Source organism: Bubalus kerabau, chromosome 1 (assembly GCF_029407905.1).
Source record: "Bubalus kerabau isolate K-KA32 ecotype Philippines breed swamp buffalo chromosome 1, PCC_UOA_SB_1v2, whole genome shotgun sequence".
NCBI classification, from domain to species: Eukaryota; Metazoa; Chordata; class Mammalia; order Artiodactyla; family Bovidae; genus Bubalus; species Bubalus kerabau.
Genome location: NC_073624.1, coordinates 82,554,432 through 82,576,382, shown reverse-complemented (window position 1 = coordinate 82,576,382; position 21,951 = coordinate 82,554,432). Strand labels below are relative to the sequence as shown.

The 21,951-nt window shown below is 35.2% G+C and overlaps 1 protein-coding gene across 1 annotated transcript in view; it reads right to left on the bottom strand.

Moving 5' to 3' along the window:
• The window catches only part of CNTN1 (contactin 1), a 184,452-nt gene extending 163,359 nt beyond the window's left edge, over nt 1-21,093 (bottom strand). Inside the window, exons 1-5 of the mRNA XM_055566313.1 lie at nt 20,970-21,093; nt 19,702-19,734; nt 10,332-10,464; nt 6,565-6,737; nt 3,720-3,815 (exon numbers count right to left, since the gene is read on the bottom strand). Coding sequence (XP_055422288.1) covers nt 3,720-3,815; nt 6,565-6,737; nt 10,332-10,464; nt 19,702-19,734; nt 20,970-21,030 — 496 coding nt within the window. The 5' untranslated portion in view covers nt 21,031-21,093. The remainder of the gene's footprint in view (nt 1-3,719; nt 3,816-6,564; nt 6,738-10,331; nt 10,465-19,701; nt 19,735-20,969) is intronic.
• Nucleotides 21,094-21,951: the final 858 nt, after the last annotated feature.

Genomic DNA, 21,951 nt, shown 5'->3' with positions numbered 1-21,951 from the left:
TTTCTAGTCTATTGAGATTCAGTCACTATCACATTCAACATTTAATGAGTTTTTTCTCTTAAGAGTATTCCCACTTTCTTATTTATTTAAAAATCCACACCATGTCTATTATTAGATATCCTGTATTTTCTCAATAGTACTCACTCTTCAAATGATGGGCTTTTTTAAATTTTCTTACAGAATATGCACATATATGATTCCTATTTTGTGACATGTGTAACTCAGTTTCTGATGGTTCTGAAAATCAGTTGGAATCAAAGAATCATGTTTCCATTTTCTGAGAATCTAGGGGTTTAGAAAGTCTTACACATTAATGAATTCATGATTCTATTTAATAAAACAAGATCTAAACAAGAAAATTTATCTTTTGCTAAAATTGTAATCACTATGTATCTATCAATTTAATGAATACACTTATTTACTCTTTTACTTTCTCATTCTTCAAATATTTGTTGGACACATATCCTGTGCTAGGCACTAGGCAATCAGTTGCATATCAAGTGTTGTTATAAAATTGAATCAACATTTTTACTGATATAGGTATGTATAAGTATTCCTAATAAATAAACAACTGGTTCAAATAAGAGTTTTTCTCTTTGCAAGAAATTGTAGAACACCCAAATCCATAGAAAAATGTAGTGAATGTAAATGATGAGATTGCCCCTTAGATCTTTTTCCTGTGCATAAATAAGAGGTGAATTCAATAGCTGTGAATAAAAAAAATTCTTAGTGAAGTGAGATGTACTTTTTTTGTTTTAATGGTGATTCAAAATATAACATTAAATGTACTAAATACATTTTATTTAATTGAATAATAATCCTTTTAAATTAAATATCCATTTTATAATTTAAAAACATTAAATTTGAATCTCATAACAAGGTCTGTGAAGTAGGTGGCACAAGAATTATTACTCCTAAATTTTAAACAAGCAAACTGAGATGTAGTTATGGCTAAGTTAAGTTGACTTAGTAAGGAGTAAATTTTAGGTTATCAGATCACCAAATAGAGCCAACAAGATTTGACTGCTATAAATAGTTGCATATATAATGTTCTTTGAGGTTCAAAATCCAAACCTGGTCGGTTCGTTTATACCTCAACTCCATGAAATATTAACTGCAATATACAAAACCTTAACTGCATATAGTGGAAAGATAGATTTATGACATGCAAATGGCAAAATAGTACACACATATATACACACTATGGTCTTGAAGCATATGTCCATTATTATATTTGAAGGTGTCATGTCTAATGTTCAAACAGGTCATAATCCACTAAGAGCACAAGGAGATGAGTTGTTCAGGTTCTATTCTGTGATTAATGATGTTTCTTTGGCTTATTTAAAAGACCTCCCAGTCCTGCCCCTACCCATATAAACATTTGTATCTTTATCAGGAAGAAGAGGTAATACACTCATTTGGCTTAATGATTTGAAGCTTCTACCAACCTTAGTTTTGGTCCATGAAATTCTTCAGTCAACAAAGTTGTAAAGATGCCACAAAGGCTTGAAAACAAGACTCATCTCAGAAAAATCCCATAGTTTGTGTTCCTTGAACCATTCCCCATATATCTATCTATACTACTTCCCTAGGTAATGACACACAGTCCTATGACTTTGAAAACAGTTTATATAATGCTGCATGACAAACTGATGCTCCTACCTCAGATGTTGCCCCTGGGTTCCACATTCATAGAACTGCCAACTGAACAACTCTTTTTGGAATTTTAATTTAGGCACCTCACTCTTACATCCACACCTACTATTCTTCCAGACAACTCCATTCTCTCCAGAGCTCATGACAAATACTTTGATGTCATCTTGACTCTTGTGTTTCTATTTCACACATAAAGTCTACCAGCCTGTACTCTTACCCCTTCCTTCAAAATATATCTTGAATTTAACTACTTCTTCCTACCTCCAGTTCCCCTGCTCTGGTCCATATGCATTGCCTACATGATGGCAATATCTTTAACTGAGCTCCTGGTTTCACTTTTATATTCTGCTGAGTCTTTTCTTACAACAGTAACCAGATTTGCCTTTCTATAACTTAAGTGATGTCCTGTGATTCCTCTGCTCAACGCCCTTTAATGAAAATCTCACTCAAAGCAGATGCCAATGGTTTGTGGGAAACACTATGAACATGAGGGGATTTTTTCATAATTTTGTCAGTTCTTAAAAAAAAAAAAGACCACTCCTTCATTGAAAAACTTTTTACAACATTTGAATTCATAAATTTCTCCTTTTGTTGTTGTTCAGCCACTAAGTCATGTCAGACTCTTTGCGACCCCATGGACTGCAGCATGCCAGGCTCTTCTGTCCTCCATTTTCTCTTGGAGTTTGCTCAGACTCATGTCTACTGAGTCTCCTATGTATATCAACTAATTCTCTTTCTCCCACAGTTATAAGAAAAAAGTGATCACCATTTGATTATAAACTGTCTATTATCTATACATAATCAGAATAGTATATATGTGCATGTATATATATTCCATATTAATATATGCCAGATTTATAATAGTCTGTTATGAATCATTCTATATAGAGATATTTAGAGACAACTTTATGACATAAGATTAAAACTATAAGAACCCAGAATACTTTTTTATGAGAGAAAAAGGGTATAAATATATTATTTGAAGAAAATGTTTGATAAATGAAATGAGTGAAAATATTATATATGCAGTGTTCATCTTTCAATCAATGGTTTTGTAGCTTTCATTTTAGCCATATCAAATTACTGAAAACATGTATTCCAAAGTTGAATCTTGTAACAGATGAACTTCAGTTTAGCCCCTTTCTTGTGTACAGGGATACATTGGCAGCACCTATGTACCTGTTGTGACAACTCTGAAGACTGCACATTTTTTAAACTTTGCTTCAAATACAATGTGCACAGACAAACCCAGGGCTTCACCAGAGGAAGACTGAGGGAGCACTCCAGTGGGGAGAAGGAGTGAGGATGAAGGGCAGAATCCTAGCTGAGGAACGTGGAGGTCAACAATCTTGCTCTGTACCCAATTCTGGATTTCCTCAGCTTTTATTTTCTTTACTATATGTATTTGTAACTCACATTTTGTTTGTGGATTAGAACTCCTAAAGAGATTAATAATGTATTATGTCTCTTTCTTTCTGGTGTTTAATTACAGGTCCTAGTATATTTGGCTGCAGCCCATGGGGTCGCTAAGAGTCGGACACGACTGAGCGACTTCACTTTCACTTTTCACTTTCATGCATTGGAGGAGGAAATGGCAACCCACTCCAGTGTTCTTGCCTGGAGAATGCCAGGGACGGGGGAGCCTGGTGGGCTGCCGTCTCAGGGGTCGCACAGAGTGGGACACGACTGAAGCAACTTAGCAGCAGCAGCATATTTTAGATGCCAAATTATTAATAAAATAATTATTTCCTCCTTGGTACTATTCTATTATAGGAATTATTTGTAGAAAATCTACCATATTTTCTTCCGTGTAACAGGACATTAATAGGAACATAATCCAACATACATGTCATTTATAAGCTGAAATGATCATAGACCTTTGGAATTACGGACAACTGTTTAAAGAATCAAAAAAGCAAGCATCTATAAGCTTTAGTAAGTGATGTATTATAAGGTTATACAAATACTGAGTCTTAATTATAAATGCTCCAATATCATTAAGAAATAAAAGTGTTCCCACTTCATTTCCTAGATGCTTATAATCATAGAAGAGCTAAGTTTACCTGGGAAATGGTATGGAGGGTCACAGAGCAGCACCATTCCTTTCCCTTCTTTCACTCTGACCTCAGGACGTTCCTCAGGTGGGAAAGGATCAAGATCTAATCATGAAAGCAAGAAGGAAAACATTCATTCTCTGGGCAATAGAAAAATTGATACTCATTAAAGTTTCTTTTTCAGCTACTAATTCACTTTTGGATACAATATTTCTCTGTTGGTTTGGTGAAGCTTATCAAAAGCTTATTCGAGCCTTTTCAGACGCTGGAATGTGCACACATTACAGAAGACTATGGACATTGGCAGCATCTGTATAACTATTGTGACAACCCGGAAGACTGTGCATTTTCTAAACCTTGCTTCAGATTTAGGAAGACTCTCTGTAAGAATATCTGGAAATGCAATGTGCACAGACAAACCCAGGGCTCTACCAGAGAAAGTCTGAGAGAGGAGTCCAGTGGGGAGGAGTAAGGATGAAGGGCAGAATCCTAGCTGAGGAACGTGAAGGTCAATAATCTTGCTCTTTTTCAAATTCTGGACTTTCCTCAGTTTTTATTTCCTTCACTCTGTTCTGTGTATTTGGAACTCACATTTTGCTTGGATTCTTTGATAGTCTACTATCTGATTCTTCATTTATGTTACTGGTTCTTATTCTGTTTCAGACTTGTCTCATCTCCAATTCCTTATGTGTGATAAGTTGGTGTCGGTCACTAAGTCATGTCTGACTCTCTGCGACCCCATGGACTGTATGTAGCACACCAGGCTTCCCTGTCCTTCACTATCTCCCAGAGTTTGCTCAAACTCATGTCCATTGAGTTGGTGATGCCATCTGACCTTCTCATCCTCTGTAGCCCCCTTCTCCTCTTTCCCTTAATCTTTCTCAGCATCAGTGTTCTTTCCAGTGAGTTGGTTCTTCACATCATTCGGCCAAAGGATTGGAACTTCAGCTTCAGGATCAGTCCTTCTAATGAATATTCAGGGTTCATTTCCTTTAGGGTTGACTTTTTGATCTCCTTGCTGTCCAAGGGACACTCAAGAGTCTTCCCCAGCACCACAATTTGAAAACATCAATTCTTCGGCACTCAGCCTTCTTTATGGTCCAGCTCTCACATGACTACTAGAAAGACCATAGCTCTGACTAAATGGACCTTTGTCAGCAAAGTAATGTTTCTGCTTTTTAATATGCTGTGATCAGTACTCAAATTATGAAATCTAGTTTTTAATTCTCTTAATATGTTTACATCTCTGAAAAATCATCATTCCAATAATTACCTTTTTGCAAAGAACCCTTCAAATCTGCTTTTCCTGTCCTGATGCCTCCCTGGAATGCCATTCCTATTCTAAAACTTAGTTGGGGTCTATCTCACTGTGGATAACAATGTTTTCTCTAAATGTGAAGAGACTATTGAAGTGCTTCCTTTTATCCTTGAAATTGGTGTTAATTGCTCCTGTTTCATTTTAAAGAGAGCAAAATGTTTCTGCCCTTTGACTAGACTTTCCTTAAGAAAATATTCAAGGTCTTTTTCCTTCAGTGAATCTGTTGTTTATTTCCTCAAGGATTGAGTTTATCATTTGCACTCTCACTGTCACCACATGAATTTAATCTGGCTGCACTTGCTGATTTTGTCTCACTCCCTTCTGGTAATCAGTACCACTTGGGTCCTTTTAAAAATGTCACTTTCAGCCATTAAAAAGAATACATTTGAATCAGTTCTAATGAGGTGGATGAAACTGGAGCCTATTATACAGAGTGAAGTAAGCCAGAAAGAAAAACACCAATACAGTATACTAACGCATATATATGGAATTTAGAAAGATGGTAACAATAACCCTGTGTACGAGACAGCAAAAGAGACACTGATGTATAGAACAGTCTTATGGACTCTGTGGGAGAGGGAGAGGGTGGGAAGATTTGGGAGAATGGCATTGAAACATGTAAAATATCATGTATGAAATGAGATGCCAGTCCAGGTTCGATGCACGATACTGGATGCTTGGGGCTGGTGCACTGGGACGACCCAGAGGGATGGAATGGGGAGGGAGGAGGGAGGAGGGTTCAGGATGGGGAACACATGTATACCTGTGGCGGATTCATTTTGATATTTGGCAAATCTAATACAGTTATGTAAAGTTAAAAATAAAATAAAATTTAAAAAAAAAAAAATAAAATAAAAATGTCACTTTCATCCTATAATTCATTTTGCAAAATATTTAAATGCTGACTTATAAAATCACGTGTGGAGAACATCTAGTCTAACTCCTCTCCCAATACACATTTTTATTCCATAATAACCTCTAACTTTTAGTTTAGCACAATGTTTCTCAAAGTATTCTCATTATTATTGTCCCTAAAAGGAGAAATTTTATTTAATTTAAACTTAAATCAGTTAACATTTAATTCATTACTAACAAGAAAAATTAAATACTACGGAATAAGACCATTGTGTTGTAATATATAAGATGGTTCCCTGCCTCCAAGAACTGATTTTCACTATCTTGGGAACAATATCATCCCCAGTGAGAATCCAAAGCTTAGCATTTCCATTGAGAGTAATTTTTAGAAACTTATTCAAGATCTTTCTGAACATGACCTTAGTTTATTTTCCAGTGTTATCATCTTTCATTACTTTAAGTACATTCATAATACTCCTCATAACACTTTGCTCTCTTGGAATTGTTTTTCTTCTCCACACAATTAAGGCCCACTAATCTTATAAAACCCACCTCATCTATAAGTCTTTCTCTCACTTTTCTTTCTCCTCGATTTCCCCTTTTTTGCTTAATTCTTCTGATAATGTATAAAATTTTCTTCACCTAAATGCACATACCCATTTTAAAGTCACAATTACTTACATCCAAAACTCAGGGTTGCTTCAGTGCTTCTGACCATCCCATAGTTATTTGATGCTAAACAGTAATATATTCCAGCATCTTTCTGTTTGTCCGGATTGTTGATAACAAGGTTTCCTCCTACCATACTGTACCGATCACTTGTTAGATCAATATCCCCATTATTCATTCTCCATCTATGAAAAAATAAGTAAATGCCATATCAAATGTCAAGAGGACTGAAATCAGTATACTGGGATAACATTGTTCTAAAATAATATGAGTACAGCTCCACATGAAAGAAGGTGATTAAGTAGTTGACTCAGAGTGGTATTTCTTCATATTCTATAATTCCATGTCCTGGGCTCATGATTTATAATTTAGTTCAGGCACAGAAAGGTAAATGTTCAAGTATATGAGATATTTCCTTTTTTAGCATGAGGCATTCCAAAGGACAAATATTTCATTGAATTTTGCTACATAAATGGTTTCTTAGCAGATATACATGGATCACAAATAATAACCATTTATGCAGTGGTTAGATTCATGAATAAATAAATGTTATATAAATATTTAAAATATTACTATATTAGAAGTAAAATATAAGATATGAATACAAGATATAAAAGTATAAGATGTAAGATATCAAAATATAAGATATCAATATCAAAGTCATTTTTGAATAAAATTTCATTTTGAATAAAACACCAATAGAAATCAGGGTTTTACTCATTTAATGTCATATTCTGACCACTAGAGGTCGATCACACCATTTGAAAATGGCTAAAGTCAATTGGGTCTTGGTTCCAGGCCACAGATACATTATTGCAGGTATATTGATGGTGACGGAGAATAAACTAACTAGAAACAGGAATCTAGAATCTAAACTAACTAGAATCAGGAAACTTTCATGGTGAGATGATGAGAGGATTGCATATATAAAATAGTTTTCAATTAAGCTGACCACCTGCATAATTTTATAATCATTCTCTTTTAGGGTTAAGGTTTCATGTCTTCTGCAGTGTTTTAAGACAAGAGCTATGTCAACCAGTGGGCTGTGGCCCCATCACTCATGTCCTGGCTGCAGAATTCTGATTAGGGTTAGCATCTTGCTAGAAAGGCCTAATAATTTTATAATATTTTTAATAAATCAAACTACTAGAACATTTTTAGTTTTAATTTTTACAGCGTGGGAAGTAATTTAAAAGCAAACACAGGAAACCATGCTTTGCTTTTCAAAACCTACCAAATATCAGCCCTATGAATAAATCATCCCCTTCATCCTAGCTGATGGCAATATTGTCCCTGCCTGAACCATCCAATGTCGAGTCACTTAGCATTTGCCAAGGCAGTGGTTTCCCTTGTGAGGCACTAGTTATATCAAAATATAAGATATCAATATACATTCCTCCCCATTATATTCACTCCAAATTTTTATTTCTTGTTTTAACTTCTTCCCAGTGGGTCTGATTCTGTCCTGATGTGATATAATGATTAAATCTTGCTGTGATTAGGTAAGTTCACTCGTCTATTTAATTTTTCGGAATATTCACCATTGTTATAATCCCTTTCACACAGCCTTAAATACAATTTTTATTTGAGTTCTTGTTATTGTGGGAGACAGGGCAAGATAGTGAAAGTCTCAAGACTGGTAAGTAAAAAAGTTCCCTGTTTTATCTTTCATGATGTTGCCATGAATAACAAATTATCACAGAACATACCATAAATATCAAAGTACTATGTTAATGACAAATTGCATGATTACCAAGGTTAGTATGGCTTTCCTTGAATATTAAGTAAATTTTCATCATGGCAAGTGTTCTTTTGTCAGACAAGCTACATCATGAGCTGAATAATTTTTTCTTACTTTGCTGTCAAATGCAGACCATCTTCACAACTATTAAACATCTACTTCTTCCTATCAGTTTTCTATATTACTGTATAGATAATAAGGGCATACTTGCCCTGGGGACTTAAATGATTATGTAGTCTGTGGGAGGAAGTTGGTGATATATTTGCCAAGCAAAGTTTTGCTTTTTATTGTTATTTTTTAAATTGTGATAAGAAAACTAAATGGGACTTGAGGGAGGCAGATGTAAGGGGGTATTAATATGTACACAATTTTAGTGATGTAAAACTTTGCTTCTTACAGTCTCTATGGTGGCAGTGGGGCAGCAAAGAGAAGCCCGCATTCTTAGAACACTATCTGAGAACAACCTCTTTCTGTTCTTTTATTCTTCATGGGAGCCTGGAGGCTGATTTGCTTAAGTTCCACATGTATGAACGTCAAGGAAAGAGAATCACAGAATAACCATCACTGAAATAGCTTTTCAAATACTATCAACCTGTCTAGATAGATGAATACTGAAAAAAAATTATATGTTTCCTTGAAAGTCATAATACTTGTGTTTCAGTCTTAGAGCTGTGATGTACTAGGTCTGGAGCAAGTCAATTTACTTATATAGGTCACAGCTTCCTTTCCTATAAAATTCTGTACTTCTCTAGAGCCTGTCATTAGTTATACTATGCCAAGTCCAAGGTTATGTATGTAAACTCCCATGATGAATGACTTAAGGGTAAAAATAAATCTAGCCCATCAGATATTTTCAGAACAAATATGTTATTTATATAATTTATAAAATATCCACTTATATTACACTCCAAGATGGTGATTTTGCATATAAATTTATATTTTATTTTAAGAAAAAATTTGCAATTATAGTTAGAGGCACTAGGAAATGAGTTCAAGTATAATGAAATGAAAGGAATGTGTATTCTTCATGATAATAAATTTTTAATAGCAATGAGAAGTTGTTTTTCTATCCACGAAAAGAAAAATCTACTACTAAAATCAACTTTGTTGAATGACAACCTTCAATTAACTCAGGTGATATGAACACACGAGAGCCCCAATTTTCCTGTCAATCACTTGCTTTGTCTTCATGGAACCAAAATCCATTGGCATTTGGTTAATTTTAAAATCTTATTCCTTATATCAGACTAGAAACTGTTAGTATATTTTTCTGAACACCCTGAAGCAAGAAAACTGACTGCTACTTTTCATAAATTTATTTTTGATAGTGTTAATAGGTACTCCAGAAAAAAACATGAAGAGATATATAGATTGTCTGATAGATAGAGTCATTTAAGGAATTTGTTTTGTTGTCTGGCATATAGATCTGAGACTACTGAAAAATGGTGTTTTCTAGAATTATCTATGTAATATGCTCTTTAAATGTGGTTAATATAGACTATTATCTGTCATCTGTAAATATGAGTTATCTAGGCCAATATATGGAGAAGGAAATGGCAACCCACTCCAGTATTCTTGCCTGGAGAATCCCAGGGACCGAGGATCCTGGTGGGCTGCCGTCTATGGGGTCACACAGAGTTGGACAAGACTGAAATGACTTAGCAGCAGCAGGCCAATAAATACAAAAACAGTTTATCCTCAAGTGCATATATTTTAAATATATTTAAATTTTTCATGTAACCATTTTCTTATTTAATAGCATGATCTCCATTAGCCGATTTTTAAGTGATAATGTGAAATGGTACTGGCATTCTCTGTGCAGGAAATAAGAAGTGAATTATATGCATATGTTTAAGAAAACTATTTCAATATTAAACAACTTTTAAAAAATTAGCTGTATGACAATATTTTTTATAATGACCCTAGATTTTGTAGAAAGCTTTAGGCCATAGCTTTCTCTATAGATATAGGATCATAGATGCTGATCTGTAATCTTAGTCCAACACTTCATTCTGAAAAGAGCAGTGAGGTACGTTACTTGTAAACTGGGAAAGGGCTGGCTCGTGCCCTACAGTTTAGTGAAACTTTTCCTTCCGGTGACTCCTCTGGATAAATGGTATTGATTGGTTGTTCTTCAAAAATTGGTCCAAATCCTTTGTCTTCCTCAGAAACTATAAGAAAAATAAAATTATTTTATATTTCTTTATTTTAGAAATCAAAGAAAATTTGAGTACATTTAAAAAGGTTTTTTTGAAAGAAAGGTCAGAAACATGGGGTCTCCAGTGTCATTTGAACCAAAGATGTTTGCCTCTAGGATCCTGAGGAAAATGTTTAGGTTTATTCAAAATTCTTTTCTACTTATCTCTCAATCATCTTCTGAAAACCACTCTGTGTTGCCATGCTTAACTAATTAGTGCTTCTCAAACAAGTCATGCTTTCATGCCCCTGAGATTTTCTTCTTTCTGGAACCACCATCTCATTTCTCTCCTCCCATCAAAATTTGTACAATCCTTAATGGCAATCATAAAGTTAGCTCCTTCGGGAAGCCAACTCTCAAACCCCTCCTAGTTTTAATGGGTCCACGTTCTCATAACTCCCTGGCAGGCTATGGCACTTAACACAGCTGCTGTGATTCTTGATGCAATTTATGGTTTTACCAGATTGCAGATGCCTGGGGAAAGGTTTACTAGATTGCAGATACCGTAATTTCTATACTGCACTCTCCTCCATAGCTGTCTAGCAGTGTGGAACATAATAATTGTTTAACAATTTTTGAACAATAGAATGAATATATTTCTAGAAGTTCTGAGGAAATGGGTTCTTTTCTTGGGTCAGTTCTTGTTTTGTTTTTCTCTTTAAACATGTGACCAAAACTGGTAGCATCTAGAACAATCTGTAAATTACTGAACAATCCATGAGTTATCAGTAAATGGATATGGGATCTGGCCAGCTGGTTTAAAATCTACCACAAAAATACCAGTGTTGAAGCAGTTGTTCCTGACAGCATATCCTCTCTGGAGAGGAGGTGTGACACCTCACAGCAGGATGAGGAAGAGAATCACTCACATGTCATCAGTTTGGAACATTTTTTATAGAGCCCAGTGAAGAGCCAGATGCTCGAAATGACTTCATACTTATATATATGGCTAGAAAGAAGGAATATTCTTACATGGGATCATTGTAGGTCTCTGCTTAATCAAAAGCTATGGTTCACTCTTTCAATTTATCTTTTTAAGAGCGAGTGTAAGGCAAATGTCATACTGAAAAATTGGCTATTCTAACATTAAACTTGAGGATAAGAACTTTCTTCTAGTTTCTCCTAACAAGCAGTTTAATTACATCTTTTAAATCTTGCCTTAGTGAAGTTTATCAGTGCTTTTGGAAAAATTATTTAATATCTCCAAGCCTTGATATCCCCCCTTATAAGATGGAGATAATATTAAAACCTACCTCATTTGACTACTGTGAGAATTACATTGAGGCAACCCACATTCTCATGAATTTGCCAATTTTTTCAAAATTTAATTTACATGTCTTATATATCTCACCGTTTAGACTAATTCCAAAAGTTTCAGAAGCCAAATTTTATTCATTCTTCTAATTCTGGTGCCACAAGCATCATGTCAATACACATTTTTGTGTACACAGATGATTAATCAAAAACCTCAGTTAGTTTCTCCCAGTATGAAGAGTATTAATTTTCCCAGTATTAATTTTTCTAAACTGACCTGAAATATTTCAAAGGGAGAAGCCTCATTTTTAGTTGGAATTTGCTGAAAATGCCATTCAAGAATTTATGGATCTCAGTTACATTATATAGCATCATCCTATTTCAGATCACAGATAAATCACTGAATCAGAACTGGAGGAACTAGAGGAAATGGGATTTAGCTCAACACTGGTTTCCTAGCTGTTGTTTTATACAAGTCATTCGTTCCATATGCTATTTACACTAAAAAAAAAAAAAAAAAAAAAAGGGAATTGGGGCCTGTGCCGTAAGGACTCCATAGGCCTACTGCAACCATAAGTAAGATGATGAATGCAAGGTGTTCACAGAAGTCATTTGCTAATGATTTTTGAAGTCCTGCTCTAAGCTGTTCATTTCCATATACTTGAGACTAAAAACTAGAAATACTATAATGTTTTCTGCTTTGCTTCTAGTAATTACCTGATGATGCCCAGCGTTTTCTGGCCTTTAGGAAGAAATAGCATGACAGGGAAACATGTAATGAATCTCAAATCCTTGATAACAAGACCTTTATTTGTATGTAGGTTCTAGACTTTTTTTTTGATTTCAGAAAGAAATAGCCTTGGAATTATCTATGATAAAAAGGGCTTCCTGGGTAGCTCAGCTGGTAAAGAATCTGCCTGCAATGCAGGAAACCCAAGTTCGATTCCTGGGTTGGTAAGTTCCCCTGCAGAAGGCTACCCACTCCAGTGTTTTTGGGCTTCTCTGGTGGGTCAGATAGTAAAGAATCCACCCACAATGCGGGAGACCTGGGTTTGATCCCTGGGTTGGGAAGATCTCCTGGAGTAAGGCATGGCAACGCACTCCAGTATTCTTGCCCGGAGAGTCTCCATGGATAGAGGAGCCTGGTGGGCTACAGTCCATGGGGTTGCAAAGAGTTTGACACAACAGCGACTAAGCACACATCTATGATACTAGTGGCTCAGGCGGTAAATAGTCTGTCTCCAGTGCAAGAGACCCGGGTTCGATCCCTGGGTTGGGAAGATCCTCTGGAGAAGGAAATGGCAGCCCAGTTCAGTATTCTTGCCTGGAAAATCCCATGGACTGTGGAGGCTGGTAGTTACCTTCCATGGGGTCGCAAAGAGTCGGACACGACTGAGCAACTTCACTTTCACTTTCCTTTCTTTTCCCACTTAAACAATCTCATGAACTCTTCTTTGAATCTCTGTCAGTTGCCCAGCTTTACTAACTGCAGCAATTTAGTAACCCTGCTGCTTTGGAGCTTCTGCTGTTTCTTCCCAATTCACACAAAAATGCTTAAAAAGATGAGCAGTGAAGTTCAATTTTATTAATATATTTTGATTCTCTTCTTGAAGGTAAGATGAATACTATTCTCACTTTAACCCTTGATGAATAATGAATAGTGTAACAATTCTGAGCAATTTACAAAAATTTAAACATACCAATTATTCAGAATATTAAAATAAATACATTTTAGGGGAGTTTAAGCTCATGAATATCTTCTAAATACATTGTATTTATATACAAGCTTGATGATTATGGTATTACTATCATCAACAGAAAAGATCATCAAATTTAAAGAGGAATGAATGTTTGGTGCAATTATAAAACTTAAACAGAAGTCAACTTATCTACACTGGATAGATCTTGAGTTTCCACTTGTTACATTAGAGTTAACATAGGAATTTTAAATGGTCTTCTGTGAGGCTACAGTTTAATGAACTAGAGGTTTTGGTTGTCCTTGCTGCTACTGCTAAGTCGCTTCAGTCACGTCCGACTCTGTGCGACCCCAGAGACAGCAGCCCACCAGGCTGCCCCATCCCTGGGATTCTCCAGGCAAGAACACTGGAGTGGCTTGCCATTTCCTTCTCCAATGCATGAAAGTGAAAAGTGAAAGTGAAGTCGCTCAGGTTGTCTACTTGAAAGTTACACAGTCGTGTCTGACTCCTAGAGACCCCACAGACTGCAGTCTACCAGGCTCCTCCATCCATGGGATTTTCCAGGCAAGAGTACTGGAGTGGGGTGCCATTGCCTTCTCCGATGTGTCCTTAATTCAGTCAATAACTTGATTCAGACCTTGCATATGGTGAAGAATTTTGAGACATAATTTCAAAAGCATGATCCACAAAAGAAAAAAAAAATGATAAGCTGGACTTTATTCATGTTTAAAAGTTCTGTTCTGTGAAAGACACTGTTAATAGAATTTTAGGTCTTCAAGATTAGAGATTTTCCTTAGGTCCATTTCAACATACATTGGAGAATTTTGGAATAAGCAGCAAATTGGAAAAACTTTCCACTAATTCATGTATGGATGTGAGAGTTAGACTGTGAAGAAAGCTGAGCGCCAAAGAATTGATGCTTTTGAACTGTGGTGTTGGAGAAGACTCTTGAGAGTCCCTTGGACTGCAAGGAGATCCAACCGGTCCATTCTAAAGGAGATCAGCCTTGGGTGTTCTTTGGAAGGAATGATGCTAAAGCTGAAACTCCAGTACTCTGGCCACCTCATTCGAAGAGCTGACTCATTGGAAAAGACTCTGATGCTGGGAGGGATTGGGGGCAGGAGGAGAAGGGGATGACAGAGGATGAGATGGCTGGATGGCATCACCTACTCAATGGATGTGAGTTTAAGTGAATTCCGGGAGTTGGTGATGGACAGGGAGGCCTGGCGTGCTGCAATTCATGGGGTCACAAAGAGTCGGACACGACTGAATGACTGAACTGAACTGAACTGAATTAAATATGTACTTCATTTAATAATTGTAATCACATACAATTTAAAAAAATTTGAACTCATCTCAATAGGTGCACAGTTGCATTAACTAAAGATTCAACAGTATTGTATTTCCCATGTAGAAATAGCTAATCCTGGCCTGTCTAGCACCTGCTTCTAAAGAGTCCTCTGGTACTGTCATTATCTCCTGCATTGCAAGTCAATTCTTCACCATCTAAGCCACCAGGGAAGCCTTATTGGGATTATAACAATCCTGAATCCTCAATTTAATTAATAATTTATTAATTTTCTTAAAATAACTAGTTTTATCATTTGAAGTAGTTGAGTTTTGTTCATTCTTAATTGCCTTAATTATTTCAAGTATTGTATGGTGCCTTGAAATACAAAGACAGCTGCACATAAACATACATCTGTGTGGAGGTCGAGGTTAGTTGCACACTTGCACATCTTCATAAAATGCATAGTTTTAAATGTTTCTTTTGATAGGATATCTTTTGATTTTAAGATGTGTGACTTTGAGATAAAAATTCATCACCTTTTAGCAAACTGAACATATGTTTATAGTTTATTCATCATGATCATAAGGCATGTTTCTTTCTGGAAAGACATCAGCAATGGCAATTTCCATTGAAAAAAATGGAATGTCACATGTTAATAATGATCAGACTATATCTATTGATTGGCAATCCCCCTACTGATTGAAGTAAAGATAAAACACTTTGGGGGTGAGTTGGGTTGAAGTTTATAGGCCAAACTGAATATTATCAGTGCCCCATGCTATTTTATTCTCAACAAGTACTTTTCCAAAATTATATGCAGATATTTCCAAGTGCTCCATTTCCATTTGTCCTTTACAGGAAGAGACAATGAATCATTTAAGTGATAAAATATGAAACTAATTTCCAATAAAACACTGAATTTTTCCATTTTGACAAAATATTATATTTAAGATATTTCCTTTTGCCCATTTTAAGAACAAAAGGAGACTATGACACACTTGATATCACATTTGTGTTTCTAGTTAGTATTATTTTATAAATGTTATTTATAAAATGTTAGCATATATTTATACATTTTATAAATATTTCTTGCTTTTCTAATATTTTCAAGCCTGAATAAAATAATGTATTTCATTGGGTGGTTTACCAATTACAATATGCATTTTATTTTGAGGACATACTTGGGCTCTTGGGAGATAAATTACTCATAACTGGCTTCGAATTGCTTTGGTATGCTCAGGGTTAACTTCTGAATGTAAGCTTCGTAACCCGCTTGAAGACTATCCAAGCTCATTGCTCTGTTAGTTGAGCTAGGGCACTCAGATCAAGGAAAAAGAACTTTCAGGGGTAATACAACACAAGGTTCAGCAAAGGATCCATTAATACAAGCATTATAATCTCTGTTAACAAAAATTAAGTTATCCTTTGCTTTATTTCTAGGGCAATGGAAATAATTAGATGATAAATTATCATGCTTTGGAAGTATTATGAGGTTAAAGGGTACAGAAACAAATGGAAAATATGTTAAAATAAAGTTGTTTTTAAAACATATGCTCTTTTTTTGTGCCAGATATAGTCTTTTAAAAAGGAGCACACAGTTATATAGATAACTTCTCAAGCTACTTGAAAAATTACTTCAAATCATTCTTTGATTTACTCAATAAAAATTTATTTTCTACCATATAGTGTTCATCTATTGCAGAAGCAAGTTCATTTCTTAAATTTGATCAAGAAGATTAACAGAAAGGCAAAAACTGCTGCTTTTTTCAGTAGCATTCTCAGTCTCACAGTTAATGTAGTCAGTTAGTGTATGATCTTAAATGAAATACTTCACCTCTTGGTATGTAGAGATGATCCACTGTAACCTTGCTATCTTATTTTATCTCTGGAAATTGAAAGTATAATTACAATTTGTGCTTGAGAGCTATTTTTATTCATTTTATATTCAGTGAAAGAAATCCTATTTCTCATTCTGTAATATGTCATCTTAATCTGTTAGTTTTCAAACATAATTTTACATAAGCATGTTTTAATGAGAGTTTCAGGAAGAAAGCAATGAGAACAAAATTTTAGCAGAGTCTAATATTTGAATTTTTACAGTGTTTACAATATTCAGTGGATATGGCCTGGGGAGTGTTGTAAGCCCTCTTAAAATACAGTAAACTCTCTAAATGAGACAATATTTAAATTGGCTCAAAGCATTATTATTATCTCCATTTTCAAACATTCCTCACTGATAAGAGAATAAGGACTGCTGCTGCTGCTGCTAAGTCGCTTCAGTCGTGTCCGACTCTACGCGACCCCATAGATAACAGCCCACCAGGCTCCGCCGTCCATGGGATTGTCCAGGCAAGAACACTGGAGTGGGTTGCCATTTCCTTCTCCAATGCGTGAAAGTGAAAAGTGAAAGTGAAGTCGCTCAGTCCTGTCCGACTCTTCGCAACCCCATGGACTGCAGCCTACCAGGCTCCTCCGTCCATGGGATTTTCCAGGCAAGAGTACTGGAGTGGGGTGCCATCGCCTTCTCCAGAGAATAAGGACATTTAGGGCCTAAGCTTTGAATACTCTGGTTCGTCATTTCTTTAGTCTCATGGGTAATAGGTAACAGTGCAGCAATATATCATAACTAAAATATAACAAGTTGGTCTTGAGAATGTACAGGAATCCAATTATTAGAAGGAAAATTAAGATCAGGTTATCAGAATTGTTGACTAAGTTTTCCTTGCATGATTTTATTTGCCTAAGAAGAGCCTTTCATATTTATTAATGACAACTACTTCCTTGACCTATGGTGCAACCTCAGACTCTAGATACTGTGTTTTGCATAACAATCTGGGCATCTGTTCACACCTACCTGTGTTTGCCTGTGTTTGCTGCCATAAGCCAAGGAATGTTTGGGATGTATGTGTGTGTGTGTGTGTGTGTTAGTCGCTCAGTTGTGTCTGACTGTTTGTGACCCCATGGACTGTAGCCTGCCAGGCTTCTCTGTCCATGGAGTTCTCCAGACAAGTATACTGGAGTGGGTTTCCATTCCCTTCTCCAAGGGGTCTACTTGATCTGGGTCTCATGCATTGTAGGCAAATTCTTTACCATCTGAGCCACAAAGGAAGCCCAGTGTTTGGGGTACAAGAAGCTGAGAGATGAAAGGAAAGAGCTTTCCCATACAGGTTTCAGCAGAAACCTGACTCTGATATCTCCTTTCTTTGGGACATCTCGTCTCAGAATGTGAGACAATAAATTTCTGTTGTTCTAAGCCACCCAGTTGGTGGCTTTATTATAGCTATAGCAGTCCTAGGAAACTAATAAGTCCATTACTGCAGTCCATGGGGTTGCAAAGAATCAGACACAACTGAGGGACTGAACAAAAACAACACACATAATAATAAACTGTTGAAGTTTAATGAACTAGCCTTTCTCAAATTTTTTGACAATGAAGTCCTACTAACATCCTTCAGAACAAGTGTTCTTTGAATTAGTGACCTAACACAGTCCATATTTACCCACTTCTGTGCTTTATTTGTTCTACTTCCTCTAAGAATTATTTCCATTTCTAATAATTGAAATACTTCCAGTTTCCCTTGCCTACTAGCTCCATCATTAAATATTTATTAATTCCTCAATTATTTTAAAGAGCCTATCATATTTTTCTTATGAATTTGTTACCCACTTACTTTTATTATTCCTTATTATATGTAAGGTTCTTGAAATCAAGGAGCATATGTCACTGATCTTTATATAGCCTATACTCACACTATATAGGCTAAGTCACAAGGAAGAAACAGAAATAGCTTTGATATGCTTCTTGCTGAGACTTTCCTTTTTATAAATCCCCTATCGATGGAGATTCTGACTCACTCTGGCATGAAACTCTTGCTTTGGCATGGAAGCAATGGCACTGGTTACTCAGTGATTCTTTTAATTACTCGTTCTCCTACCACTGTGCTGTGGCTTTCAATGATTACCAGTGTTACCATGTTTATCTGTTTACTATGTAGGTCACTGTGCTGTAAGTTGGAAAAGGCAATGGCACCCCACTCCAGTACTCTTGCCTGGAAAATCCCATGGACGGAGGAGCCTGGTGGGCTGCAGTCCATGGGGTCGCGAAGAGTCGGACACGACTGAGTGACTTCACTTTCACTTTTCACTTTCATGCACTGGAGAAGGAAATGGCAACCCACTCCCGTGTTCTTGCCTGGAGAATCCCAGGGAAGGGGGAGCCTGGTGGGTTGCCGTCTATGGGGTCACAGAGTCGGACACGACTGAAGCGACTTAGGAGCAGCAGTGCTGTAAGTTATCATTACATTGTGTTTTTAGTGTTCACAAGAATCCTGTGATTTTTACATGTAGGAAACATAAGTCTCATAGAAATTGAATAATTTGCACAAGATCACATAGTGAATACCAGGTTGAATATGTAAGTCCAGACTGATCTTACTCTAATTTTTTCCAGTCTATATTTCTAGCAATTACTATTCAGTGGTTGAAATATAATCTAAACTATCAGGATAGCTAATTATATTTAATGAAGGATAAACAATAAATTTTCCATTATCTGGATTTCTAATTAAACTGAATCTTAAGGTTCCAAGCTGATTAACTTTAATTCTTCTTCTTGCAGCAAAGCAGAAGGCTTTCAAAACAAGCTAGAATTTTACAATATTAAAAATATTGCTGCAAAATTAAGTACTATAGGATTATTATAAAACATGAAGGGAAAATACAGGTTGCATTGAATATATTCTATCTGCTACAATCCTCCACTTGGATATATGCTTGTCATGTATCTATTCATTTATTTTGGTAATCAAATAAATTACATGAAGACCTCAGAAAAAACATCTACAAAATTCCCAAGTGCTCTAATTGTAACCACTTGCTATAAGTTTAAAAACTTAATAGCTTAATGTAGGGATGAAATATGGTTTATTTGAAGAAATCTATTTAAAAAGTTACCCTTTCATCAACTTACCTCCATGACCATACCTTCTGTGCCATGTAAACTCTAAAAAGAAAAAAAAAAAGACAAAAACCAGAAAAATATTAATCCCAAAGCTGCTCTTTGTTTTGATTTCAAATGTTACTCAAATAAATGAGATATTAGTTAATGAAATTAGATTATCAGCTCTTCACTATTAAGGCTGAAGTATGACCATGTCTTTGGAAATATTTATTTCTTATCTTTGCATTTTTATAATTACAGCACCAAAAATTTTAAAGAATTGGCATGAATTTTCAGTACTAATAAGAATATCTTTGCTTTATTTTATTCATAAATGTAGACAGCAGTAATAACCTTACCACAAATTTTCTTTATTATATTACATAATATATATGCATATATGCAAATAGTTCTATATGTGTGTGCCCATCAAGTTCATTATTAAAGCAATCAAGGGAGGTTCGTAAATGAAAATATAAGATCCATCTATATCTTGAACTTAACAGCAACTCAACAAGTGCTGAATTTAGGTAATTGAGACAGAGGTATTATAAAATATTGTTAGAAAACACTGCTTCAGATAAAAATACAATGTACCTTTAGAAATATTTTTTAATCTTTCACACTTATCTTTGAAAAATAGAAATATAGTGTTTGTTTATCCTAAAACTACGGTATACTTAAAACTGCATTGTTATTCTTAAGTCCTTGAATACACTGTAGATTATTTTTGAACTGTTTTCAAAAGATTGACCAGCCAATAATAAACATTAAATTATATTAACTTATAAAAAATAGACAAATGTATCAAAAGCTTAAAACCCATTATTTTCTAATATTTTACTGTGTTTTACTTTTATGTATACTGATGAGGCTAAGTCGATTTTACCGCTATAGTGAACATACTATATAATGGTGAGCTATTGCATAACGTTTCTCCCACCACCGTACAGGGTTTCAGGTTGAAAATGACAACAGTAGGGCGATGTACTCTGTAGGATTGACAAATGCAGCAGCAGGGGTATTTTTCCCCTCCCACATATTCAGATTTTAACCATTTACCAGCACATCACTATATAAGATTGATTAACTTCTCTTATGAAATTTTAATTGAAACTAAAAAGAAAAAAGAACAAAAGTGTCAGCCTTAATATATATGCATTTACTTGCCTGACCCAGATGGCAAAGGAAAATATTAATTCTGAACGTTATACACCAGGTTCAATATAGTGAAAAGAATATTAATTACATTGACATAAATTATGGAAGTTATATGTTATAGACAGGATATTTCTTACCTGATAGACAAGTTTTAAAAGATATTATTACAAGGAGACTGAACAGCAACCACATTTTCATCTTGTGTTCAGTAGAATTTAGGTTCAAATTTCAAAAAAAATCTTTAACTTTATGGCAGTTGGATAATATTAAACACCTGCATAAAGAGAAGAGAAGGAAGAGGAAAGATAAGAAAAAGGAAAGAAAGGGAATGGAAAATATCACCATTTGGAGTCAACAATATTATCAATTCTATTTTATTTTATATTTCTTGTTTGTAGAATAAGTTTTAATTTATTTAAATACATTTGTAAACATCATATTGTAATGAAAAGAGTAGATTCGGTATCAGGGCTTCAGCTTCTTCCCAGTACTGACATTGTAAGAAACATGAGCAAGTAACTGAATTGACATTTGTTTAAGTTTTTAATAATTGAGTATAGTAACATCTTTTTACAAATAGCAGAGTTGTGAACATTTCAATGTCAACTATTTTACCTGAAGATTAAATTGACCTGAAGCGCTGGTAGAAAGATTTAGTAAAACATATATTTGTATAAGAATTTCCCTAGTAGCTCAGCAGTAAAAGAATCCCTCTGTAATGCAGGAAACCCGGATTCAAACCCTAGGTAGGGAAGATCCCAGGGCAAAGGAAGTGACAACCCATTCCAGGATTCTTGCCTGGAAAATCCCATGGACAGAGGGGCCTGGCAGGCTACAGTCCACAGGGTCTCAAGAGTTAGACATGACTTAGAAACTAAATCATCACTACAACCATATCTGTATAAGAATTTTATAAATTCATAGACATTGTACAAGAGTTATATGTTAGTATTGCCTGTTGGTAATTTATGGAAAATTTTTGCCAGAAAAGCTAAATTTTTAAATGTTAAAGTATATTGATTAATAACTTGTTTATTCCCTTTCCCTGTTTTCACTTTTTTCCTTTATTCATTCAAGAAAATGTAAATAATTGTTCCTTATAAGAGAGAAGCTAGGTTT